Source organism: Octopus sinensis, linkage group LG7 (genome assembly GCF_006345805.1).
Source record: "Octopus sinensis linkage group LG7, ASM634580v1, whole genome shotgun sequence".
NCBI classification, from domain to species: Eukaryota; Metazoa; Mollusca; class Cephalopoda; order Octopoda; family Octopodidae; genus Octopus; species Octopus sinensis.
The window spans coordinates 567,248-579,747 of record NC_043003.1 but is presented as its reverse complement, the minus strand read 5'-3'; the positions used below and the strand labels follow the sequence as shown (position 1 = coordinate 579,747).

Here is a 12,500-nt window from a genome sequence, read left to right as displayed (position 1 = left end):
TCCCCATTTAATATCTGTTTTCCAAGCTCCCATGGATTGGATGGTTTGACAGGAGTTAGCCAGGGGACTGCTCCAAGCCCCAGCGTCTGTTTTCACATTGTTCCTACAGCTTGATGCCTTTCCTAACACCAATATATATTTTAATATTTAAACAAAGACTACAGAATAAAATAGTTCAGTTAAACCACAGTTGACGATGCCACCAATTAAAGACAAATTGGCTATTCTCATTGTTTTGGGCTAGATTAACAATTAGAATAAAATAATTGTTTTATTCCAAAGAGTAAAATTACTTCATTAAAATGAATTATTTTGGAATAATGATCATTCAATTTAATTTATTAATCTGTTTCTTTTATTTTATTTGCTATCTTTTTATACTCGCAATTTATAAATGTTAGCAGTAAGTTTCAGATAAATAAATTGATGGAATATTAAACTATTACGTTCCAAAGAGATGGTCTTTCTCTCATCATTAATGCAACAATCTGACTTCAGGTGGTGCTAAATTCAAGACTTAGTTTTGGAGTTTGGACAAGGCAATTGGAATAAATTCTTGTGCATTCTAGATTCTTTATCTCCAGAGTCAACAGAATTTTCTGCCTATTTCGTAAATGTGTATTCAAGACTGAATTATCCAATGTGTTCTTCCTTTTTCAAGATGATATGATATAATTTGAAAGCAAATTAATTGCTATTTCTAGCAAGCCATGTAACCACATAGCGGCTCCTCCAAGGGTTCAACGTCATCTAATTTCTACCTGCATCCAGATAGAAAGAAATGCTTCTTGCAGCTCTTTAATCCTTTTTACATTCCTTTTCACTTTTCTAAATTGCATGACTGATAAATTCCAGGTTCACATTATAATACTCTCTCTCTCTCTCTCTCTCTTTCCCATACAGGGTGAGTTAAATACATGAAGACAGCAAAACCAATACATTCCCGTTTCTATTCTACTGATGTGTTTCTGGTCGGTCATTGAACTCAAACTAGAACTTTCTGTTGAAAAGCTGCCAACCTGCAGCAAGCTACCTTATTTGCTGTCAATTCAAACTGACGACATTCCAATCTGGTATTTTCAAAAGATGTCTATTTCTTGCTTCTAATTCTGTCCTATGTTTCTTTATGATTCTTCTGGTGTACATCTCAGATTACCCTTTTGATACCAACCCACTTGAGGCCATCTCTACGCCTGAATACAAACAAAAGTCGCTCACCCTAAAATGTTGATATTTAAATTAAAACCTTCCTCGACAATTTTAACATAATAACTTTTTGCAATGTTCCAAGCAACAGCTTAATATTATCATTATTATTCTTACTGCTCAAAAAATGTCAACAGAAGGAATATTTTGTATGTATATTTAATAAGACATGTTTTCAAAACAACAGTATAACATGTTTCATCCTTAGGAGAGAGATTATATATGCTTTGTTTTACATTTTGAATAACCTCTTTGCTCTTTGCAAAACCAAAGATATACAGAGTTGGCCAAAAGTTACCCGACAGTAAATCAAAATTCCATAAATATTCTCTGTAATTCTGTATTGACTTGAATGGAAGAATGTGTTGCTTGAGAAGGACTTCAGTTTGAACAATTTTCATGATGTTTCATATTTAGATGCTTTTATTCAATTCATTCACATAAATAAATCTTGGAATTAAATGGTTTTGGTTTACTGTCAGGTGGTTTCTGGCCAACCCTCTGTGTGTGTGTGTATATATATATATATATATATATATATATATATATATGCGTTTATAAATTTGTGTTGAAAGATTCCTGATGTGAAGACATGTGTTGAAATAGATATTGTTATATTTTGGGATGGTCATTTTTTTTCATCAAATAAACACACACACACTATATATTCGTTCTTCACTCATTTATTACACATCTTTTGTCATACATCTGTGACAAGAACACACATGAAGATGGAAAGTGTCATTGAAGAGGTCACAGATGGGTGACAAATGATTTCTGGATAATGGACATGAGTTAGAATAAGAACAGTAATGAGTGAAGAATGAATATACAGTGTGTGTGTTTAATGGGCAAAAAAAAAAATGACCATCCTGAAATACAATACTATATATATATATATGTATATCACCTTCACCTTGATCACCTTGACCGACCAGTCCGTCAGGCGTCCATTTGACACCGCTGGTCACAGCACGCTGTCCACTCCTCTCTGGATCGCGCCTTTCTCATCCACGTGATCCCAATTGTCCTCCTAAAATCGTAACTCCACCGTCGTGGAGGCCTTCCAGGTAGTCGTTTCTGCTCACGTGGGTACCACTCGACAACTGCGTGGGTCCACCAATTATCAGTGAGCCGGGCGATGTGTCCAGCTCATCTAAACTTGTTGCGTGTATACTCTGTGATTACATCCCTCATGCCGGACTTCTTTCTGATGATCTTGCTACTGATGTGCTCTCTCAACGAGATACCAAGCATTGACCTTTCCCTGGCTCTTTGAGCCATTACCAGTCTCTGCTCTTCTCTCTTTGTGGTAGCCCATGTTTCACTACCATACAACATTGCAGGTAGAACTGTACTGTTGATGAGGTTGGCACGGGTGGTCCTGTTCAACCTTCCCTTGAGCACATCCCTTATGCCATTAAGACCACCTTGAATATTCCCTTCTCAGCTGAGTGATTCGTCAGCAACTAAAGAAAGACTTTGAGGCATACCGGATGGAGAAGCTCTTGAAAGCCGCAGAGGAAAAGAAGAGCCTCAAGAAATGCAAGAGGGACATGGTACTATATAGATCGAAGGTGACGGCCCTGAAGAATATATATATATATATATATATACACACACACACATACATATATAGATAAATAGATAGATACATACACAGATAGATATACATACATATACATACATACATATATATACACACACACACACACACACACACATGCATACACAAATACTTAATTGCATTGAATGGATGGAAAAGGAGGGCCTAATACATGTTTTAGAGAATATGGTTTATCAAAACTGAATCTTTAGTGTGTGACTTGACTTTCACACCACTCTGGTGATCTTCAGGCAAAAACACTACTGGCATCTGGAGATGACGATGGTGTGAAACTGAAGCTGCAATATAAACATTCACCTTCGATAAACTATATCCTTTCATTCAACATGTATAAAGCCTCCCAGATACAGTGGAATTTGTAAATAAAATAAAATACAGATTGAATAGGTTTTGCAATTTTATTACAATGAGTCTATGTATAACATTTTATGTATATATATATATATATAGGTTATGAGAGGTAATGGTGTCATTGAGACCCAAAGGTGTCAGGTAATGCTGAATAAGTGCTATAGATGCGGTCCATCTATAGCACTTATATATATATATTCTTTTACTTGTTTCAGTCATTTGACTGTGGCCATGCTGGAGCAGCGCCTTTACTCAAGCAAACTGACCCCAGGACTTATTCTTTGTAAGCCTAGTACTTATTCTATCAGTCTATTTTGCCGAAGCGCTAAATTACGGGGACACACACACACATATATATACAACGGGCTTCTTTCAGTTTCCGTCTACCAAATCCCCTGACAAGGCTTTGCTGGTGTGTTTATGCCCCCGTAACTTAGCAGTTCGCCAAAAGAGACCAATAGAATAAGTCCTGGGGTCGATTTTCTCGACTAAAGGTGGTGCTCCAGCATGGTCGCAGTCACATGACTGGAACAAGTAAAAGAGTAAAGAGTAACAATACAAATTCCATTGTAGTTATGAAAGAAAATTAATGAATTCTCCCTGTAAATGGGAGAAAAAACGAAAACGAAAAAGGACATTGAATGAAAATGCACAACTTACTTTCTTTCCACTTTGCCAATGAATAAGACAATGAGCAGATGATACAGTTTGGCCTTTGACCTCATCCCCACTGTCATCATCATCATCATCATCATCATCATCATTGCTTTGGTGTTGGTTAGTAGAAGGTACAAAAGATGTATATGAAAGATTTTGATCTTTAACAGCATGCAGGTTAGTAAGTAAAGAGCTTCTGGTTTCCGGTACATGTCCGTTATGATATGAGTGATGAGGAATAATCAGTTCGTTATTTTCTTGAGATTTAGGGATTACTTTACAAGTGGATGTTCCGTCTTTTAATCGAGTATTTTCTGGTGTCTGTAAAAAAACTTGCACAACAGCTGTTTCACTAATTACATCTTTTCTTAAATTTTGGCCTGACACACCTGTTGCATCTTTCGAAGGTGGTTTGTAAATCTTCTGAGCTAATGCTGATGATATGCTTTCTCTAGCAGTTTGTTTGAGATCAACTTCTGGGGGCCATCTCCCTCGCACGTCCGTTTTGTAATCTAGGCGCTGTGTAATGGAACCATTTCCATTTACACCTGATGACCAACTTGTCAATTTTTCTGGACGCTTTGCCATAGAAATCTGTGCCGTTTGAGCATGAGGCCATCGTTTGACCACACTTTTCTGGCTAACAAGAACAGCTGGCTTTGTGTCAGGTTCACAATGTGGGGAAGAATCAGTCTCAGAATCATCGTGGCGTTTGGAAATATCATGCACCTTGGTAGCTTTTTCTGGTGGCCATTTATTGCAAACTTTGACTGTCTTTTCTCTTACTCTCAGACCAGAATTATTGTTGTTGTTATTATTCTTTGTGATTATATTGTTGTTGTTGTTATAATAACGATTATTATCATTATTAATATTATCATTATTACTATTATTATAGGAGGAATTTTTATTTTTAGAATTAGTAAGATCTTCGAGAATGGAAGGGTTTTTAACTCCACTTTCAGTCGACAGTTTATTGTGATGGGATTGAATCTTAGTTTTGCTTAAGGAACTTTCTAGTTTGGATTTATAGTCTTTTATTGAATCACTGTTAATTAGGGTTCGTGATGGCACTTTAAAGGAAGAAATTAAACCCTGGGGAAAGTAAATTAAGAATACAATATTACAATAATAATAATAATATTGGACTTATAAAAAATACAGGTAGATAGAAAGAGTATTGTCTAAAATACTGAAATACATTAATAGGGGATGAAATCATGGACATAATCTAAATATTTAACATAGCGACAGTAGTTGAGGTTTTATGCTCTAAACAACCATAACTATGGAGTTGAAATCTTTAACCTAATAAATGAATGTGGGGAAGATCTGTAAATTTAGGCATCAAAATAAGAACATTTATAAAGCATGGAATTTACAGAACTTTCTAGTAATAATCATTGTTTCAAATTTTGGCACAAGGCTAGTAATTTTGAGGGGAGGGGTCAGTCAATTGCATTGACTGCAGACATTATTCTGCTTGTCATGACATGTGTTTGAGTGTTAGACTTTGAATAATTGTTTCCATAGAACAAAAACCAAAGACATAATCGTAACTTTTAATATAATGAAACAATATTTTGAAGATCTGTATTTTTAGGCCTCAATACAGAAATAAGAACATCCCCAATAATAATAATAATAATAATAATTATATATTAATAATAATAATAATAATAATAATAGTTGTTGCTGTTGTACTTTATTTTATTGACCCCCCCCCCAAATGATGAAAGACCAAATTGACTTCAGCAGGATTCAAAATTTGAAGAAAGATTCCTACCAAATTTTGCAAAGACTCATTGACAACACTCCAAGAACCATTAGTCTTTTCCTGAGGCTCAGCACCTTATTCAAAGATGCAGCTAATTTCAATTTGCAGAAAATTAAACAGAAATTAACTTAATAACTATTGAAAATTTTGCATAGATATAAATACAGAATTTTTTTTATTTCAGTATATACAATAATCCATTGAGCTCGTTGGCATTATCCTTGATTCAAGCTGCCATTATGTGACTAACAGCTAAATCCCACCTATACCTTGAAAAGTACAGATACTGAATAGATTAACATCCTTCAAGTACTGTTAGCTTTTTTAACTGCTGGAAACATCAGCAAAATCAAGATAAGGGATCAGCTCAAAATGAAGTCCAACTCTTACAGCAGCAAATGTATCCAAGCATTTATAATAACAACAACATTACCACTTAATCTGCTTCGACACGGCATCTCTGATAACAAATAATTTGTAGTGGAGTTGATATAATCAACTGGACCAATTCCAGAGTGATATTGGCATGAAACTGCAAGAAATCTTCTATGTATTCACTTGACTTGTTTAATCTAACAGCAAACCCAGGTAAAAAAAAAATCTTTTTATCTCTAGAATGGAAACCATATTTAGTCAAGACCTTGCCAAATGTGACACTCACTTAAATTCACATTTTACTGACGAGAAATGTGAAGAACAAAAGTCAACCCAGAAAGCACCAAACCAAAGAAATATTATAAAACACCTGGTTTTGTCATTTAGGGGCACGTCTCTAAAACTATAGGTACAAGGCCAGCAGCTTTGAGGAGGGGGGTGGGTGATTTTGCTGCCTTCTGTGCTCAACTGATGCTTATTTTATCAACCCTGGAAGGATGAAAGGCAAAGTCAACCTTAGCAGAATCTGAACAGAGAACATAAAGCAGGAAGAAATGCTGCCAAGCATTTTCTCTGGCACACTAGGGATTCTATGCGTTCATTGCTGTTTTTGCATTATTCTAAATCGATAAATCTGTAACAGTACAAATAAATAAAATCAATAAAAAACTTAAAAGCTTCGCAATTTTCTTGAAATTAAAAAAAAATAACTCTACTCAATTCTGAAGGATTTGCTATTTTATGTTCTTTACAATGAATAAAATCGAACAAATGCCTCAAGGATGCTTACGTTTTCTTGAAGATTTATATTTCTTTTACCAAATTCTTTTGGTTCTTGTTTACTCACAGCTTCAAACTGTACGAGGAAAAATGTTTAGTTCTTGTTAAGACAGAAAGTAAGAGAGATCTACTTTTGCTCTAAATGTTCAATATCTAACATCTTGATTCAGTTAGTAATTTAATAGGGTGGAGAAAACTATTTCTAAAAAAGCAAGAGAGAAAAAACTAAATAATGTTTCCTTTCCATTTTTTTAACGTCCATTTTTCATGTTCCCTGCCTTTTTCATGTTCCCTGCCTTTTTCATTTTTCTTTTACTTTATTTATTTAGATATTTGTACATAGATTGTTGCAAAAAATATCTTTCAAGCTGAACGCCTTTCCAACTACTAACCACCCAACCATGAACTGAAGCCTATTTTACCTGTGAGGATGGATGAGGTAAGTAATACAATCTACCTTGAATAACACAAATGACTCGTCCAAGGATTGAACTCACTAACACCGAAGCAGTGACGCTCGAGGAAATTCTAATGGTAAGAGTTACACATTGAATACATGAATAAACACAATACTAATGAAGCATATGCATGGCTAAGATATCTGCGTATTTTATAGTTTTCCGTTCGTTACATTATGATATAGATAAGAAAAGGAAAACAGTGTTAGATTACATAGTGAAAGAGATAGGTGGAGCCAATATCTAGCAAACAGCAGGATGAAAATAGCAAGTTCTGTAAACATTCTGTAAGCTACTAAGATAGATTTAACAGCAGGGTATTATTTGCCAGCCCAAAATAGCCGGACAATAAATGAGTCGAAATATTTTAGCTGAAAATACCATTACATAATTTTATCACGATATCTCTTAACACAATCACTTGAAAACTAATCATTTGTTTCCTTTCTTCAATATACACACACACACATATATATATATATATATATATATATATATATATATATTATATATATATATTATATATATATATATATACATATATATATATACATATATATACATATATATACATATATATATATATATATATAAATATATTTGTTTTTTGTTTATTTGATCTAAACATAAGGAAAATAGTTTTGATTTTGTTCCTTTTTAACTGCTTCTTAGAAATTTTATAAATTAACTTGGAAGATGCCAAAAATGAACAAAATCATACAAACACACACAGATGCATATTCATTATATGTATTGTGTGTATGTATTGTGTGAGTGTGAGTGTGTGCATACACAAAACACAGCATGTGTTTAAAATCTAAAACAAATTTAAAGTAATCAAGCTACAGATGTTTTAAAGCCTTTACATTGAAACTTTCCATGCATATATTTACATCTGTTTAAAGTTTCACTGTGGTGTATAAAAATAACTGAGGTTCAACTAATTCAAGTTTATTTTAGGTATAGGTGTGTATATGTGAAAACATATATATACACATATATTCATGTCTATACAAATATACATGAATCTGAGATAACTTTATAGCTAATTTTCTAGAGTTTTATGCGTATATCAGATAATTGTACATAAACTGTTGGATGAAATATTTAAATATTTTTTTCATATCTGGATGATAACCCATTTTCTTGTGCTAACAATTAAACTTTAAACTGACTTGTCTGAGACAAGAAGAATTCCATAACAGTTGGTGAGGGAGATGAACTACAAAAAGTTTTCCTTTCCAAAAAGATTAAATCTGGACATTTATTGTTCTTACTTTCTTTTGTATATCCTTCAAGTTTGAACCTCTGTTAGGAATAAGATTCTTCTCAGGAGAGCCATGCCTTTTATTTGTCTAAAATTAAATTTTGGTTATTATCATCAGCCATATATAGAAAACTGTTCTTAACAATAGTAATAATGTTGATATTAGAGATAATAATGTTGATATTAGAGATAATAATGTTGATATTGAATAGTAATTTTCATTGATTACAATGTCATTATAATATAACTAACATAGCCAAGAAGTTTGAGAATGGGGACAATCAGGTACATCTCTCCCTCAATATTCAGCTGGTTACTATTTTTCTGACCTCATGAGGTTAAAAAGTAAAGCTGAACCTCAAAACATATGGATTCAGATTGTAGAGGGTCCTGTAACTAAACAACATGATGAGGCATTTTGTCAGAAACTCATCACCCAATGACAATAATAATGATAATAATAATAATAATAATAATAATAATAATAATAATAATAATAATGGTTTCAAATTTTGACACAGAACCAGCAGTTTTTGAGAGGAGGGGTAAGTCTGTTACATTGACCCCATACTTGACGAATGGCGAAGTTGACCTCGGTGGAAGCAGAGACCAGAAAGTAAAAACTATCATAAATTGCTACTAAGCAATTTGTCTGGTATGCTAATGAGTCTACCAGCTCGCCACCTTAATAATAATAATAATAATAATAATAATAGTGATTTCTACTTTTGGTAGGAGACCACAAATTCTGTACAGTGGGTACAATCAATTAAATTAACCCAGGTACATATTTTATCCCTTTTGAAAGATTAAAAAACAAGGCAAACCTTGTTGGGAAGCGAAGGGATGTAACTAAATACTAAAAGACATTTCATCTAACATTCCACTAATTCTGGCAATTTATCATCCGAGACGTGAATGCCTACATTTCTTACAAAAATATTTTAATTGATTGATAGCATTGAAATTTGTTAAAAAAAATTTGGAATAATTATTTGAGTTGCTAGTTTTAGAGAGAATTCCATAGACTAAGTTGTTCCTACCTGGTAATCTGGTTGTTTTGGATCTTTCAACCATGGAACCGGTTCCAAATGATTGGTATGAACACTAAGAAAACTAAATTTACCAGAGTCAGGTGAAGTGGATTCCTAAAGAAGAGATAGTCAACTCTTTTAATGAAGCTGATTAAAGAATTTCGCTTGGATGGTGATACTCACCTGCTAGAACTAATGTAATCAATGCAGTTCATAATTAAGAAAATAAATTAGAATAATTAATCAAATAGTAAAAAACGTTTCAGTCATTGTACTGTGCAGCCATACTGGAGCACTGCCTCATAGAGCGAGCTGGACCAAACAACAGCAGTACAGGTTTTAAGTCGTTCTTATTGTATTTATTTCATTTGCTGGATCATGAAGCTACAGAAATACAAACAAACCAACAGTGGTTTGTCAAGGGATGGGGTAGGGGTGAGGCAAACAGAAATGAACACATATATACACACAAGTATGTATATGTCTGTGTATGTATGTAGATGTATATATATATATATATATATATATATGATGGACCTCCACAGTTTCTGTCTGCCAAATTCATTCACAAAGCAGTGTTTGGTCCTGGACCAAAGTAGAAGACACTTGCTCAAGGTGCTGCACAGTGGGACTGAACCCAAAATCTTGTGGTTGCAAAGTGAATTTCTTAACCACACAGCTATCCTTGCACTCTTATTTTTATCTCATTTTATTTATTTATTTTAGTTAATAGAGGCTAAAGAGAATAAAATGTGGAAACATGCCAAGATGGTGGAATGATGTGAAAGTAGGAAGTGGCAAGTGATGCCATCGCAAGAGGATGCAGAGGGGTTGTAGGCCAATCCTTCAGCAGAACTTACAACATACTTGGCATCACAGGGGCCAATAGGCTGAAGGTCATCTGGTTGACTGTAGGGGCAACAATGGTTGCCTCAAGATAACTGTGGGTCAGGAGGCAAAAGCCCTGGAATGAACAATGCTACCAGGGGTGGTGTCAACTGGACACAAGATGGGGCTTGGTCAACCCCCAGCTGGGTTACCTGGATGATGGCATCTGATGTTGAAGGAACCCAAACACCTGATAACCTCAGGAAACATCACTGATGATGTGTCCAGGAGCATCACAGGGAGATGTGTAGAAAAACTTGATGTACATTTTAAAATAATGTGTGTACATCCACAATCTTTTCTTGGGTAGGATTCTGACATGATCCCAGTTGGACACGAAACTCTAAGCCTTTGAGTCACTCACATTTCATTTCTAGCAAATTAGAGATGATACAATACTCCGTATAATATGCAATTAATTTACTTTTTCCAAATTATAAAACTAATCATGTGTTTTGACATTGCTGGGTTTCATGGAATCTTTGGAAACTCTTGAACACAACTCAGTGTTGAGTCTCCTTCATGTTTTCTTATGGCTTTTAATATGACTCTGACATATTCAAGCAGAGAAAAGAAGAGACACATTAAAAGGTGAGGCTGAGTTTGTAAATTATGCCAGTAAACAGAGAGGTTTATTTAGAGATAAGCGTACTGGTGGGCTGAAAGAATTTGGTACAAAATGGACAAACTATTAAGAACGAGTGATAACGTTTCGGTTAGGGTATAAATGTGGGATTTCATTCTATGCAAGGCTCTTCATGATAACATTCTAACTCTCTACTTTCCATTGGTATTAAAGAAATGGAATTTGATAATCTGATGGGAAAAAATAGTTACACAACTTCATATTGGTTTGATGGCCTTTTTACTTATATTTAAAATTGTATGTGTGTGTGTGTGTGTGTATGGATCTTGTCTAGTTTACTTTGGCAAAACTGAGGAGAATCTTCATAACCTCGTAATCAAATCTTATTCTAAATCATTGAAATTATTGGAAGAACATCAGATTCCATATTGATGAAATCTAAACTATTTTAGCACCCCTTTAAGAATGAAAAATAATGTCAGCTTCTCCAAGTTCTGAAGTGAAAGGCATGAGACTCTAATGTAAATAGTACTTCAAAATAAATATTCCTTCTCTATAAAAACAGAACCTGTTTAACAAATACATTCAACTAAATATATAAAAAAAACATCTAAGTATTTGGAACTCATGTTAGAATGAAGGCGAATATTGTTGGAATAACGAAAAGAAATTTATATTTTTTAATTTGCTCACCCTTGTTTCAGTTAGGTTTGAAGACTTATAATTATAATCATCGTTGGCAACCTTTGGGTACATATTATTTAGGATTGCTGCTGAAAGTGGCCCAGGATCTGCACTACTTACTCGAATTTCAGCACAAGATTCAAAGGTGTCTTTTACAGGAGAGCAAAAAGGATTATCGGAATTTCCATTGTGGTTTTGAAGTTCCAATGATGTGTCAGATTTCTCAGGTCCTTCTTCGAAGTCGCTATCACAATCATCCTCTTCATCGTCATCATCTTTCTCATCATCCCCATCGTCCTCATTATTACAGCCATATGTGATGTCTCTTTTAATGTTATAATGATATGAAATGGGGTCACAACCGTTTGATGTCTCCTTGGTAACCAGTTGTTTGTAACTTGCATTAATCTGTTAACATGCAATAAATAAACATGCAAGAAATAACAAACAAACAAAAGCAAAACAAAGCATAAATCAATCAACAAAAAACACAACAAACATGGATTAACATAAAGATTAATCCATCTCATGCAGGATTAACAAAAGAAAACGATGAAAACGTCTATAAAAGTGAAGAAAGCCGTAAGAGGGATTAGATCCCCTTTAAGCTAAACCTATCCTTTTATTCTGTTATTCTTTCATCCATTTCAGTCATTTGACTATGGCCATGCTGGAGCACCACCTTTAGTTGATCAAATCTACCCGAGGACTTATTCCTTGTAAGCCTAGTACTTATTCTATTATTCTCTTTTGCCAAACCGCTAGGTTACAGGGACGTAAACACACCAGCATTGGTTGTCAAGTGATGTT

At 34.2% G+C, this 12,500-nt stretch overlaps 1 protein-coding gene across 19 annotated transcripts in view; it reads right to left on the bottom strand.

Annotated features, from left to right (window-relative positions):
- The window catches only part of LOC115213794 (histone-lysine N-methyltransferase, H3 lysine-79 specific), a 203,890-nt gene that overhangs the window by 54,784 nt on the left and 136,606 nt on the right, over window positions 1-12,500 (bottom strand). For 14 of the 19 annotated variants that reach the window (XM_036504423.1, XM_036504430.1, XM_036504425.1 and 11 more), the window contains 5 exons: window positions 11,700-12,098; window positions 9,542-9,646; window positions 8,509-8,586; window positions 6,784-6,849; window positions 3,845-4,936 (listed from right to left, as the gene is read on the bottom strand). In XM_036504423.1, the coding sequence (XP_036360316.1) occupies window positions 3,845-4,936; window positions 6,784-6,849; window positions 8,509-8,586; window positions 9,542-9,646; window positions 11,700-12,098 (1,740 nt within the window). The remainder of the gene's footprint in view (window positions 1-3,844; window positions 4,937-6,783; window positions 6,850-8,508; window positions 8,587-9,541; window positions 9,647-11,699; window positions 12,099-12,500) is intronic. The other 5 variants (XM_036504426.1, XM_036504432.1, XM_036504434.1 and 2 more) reach the window with 5 other exon arrangements.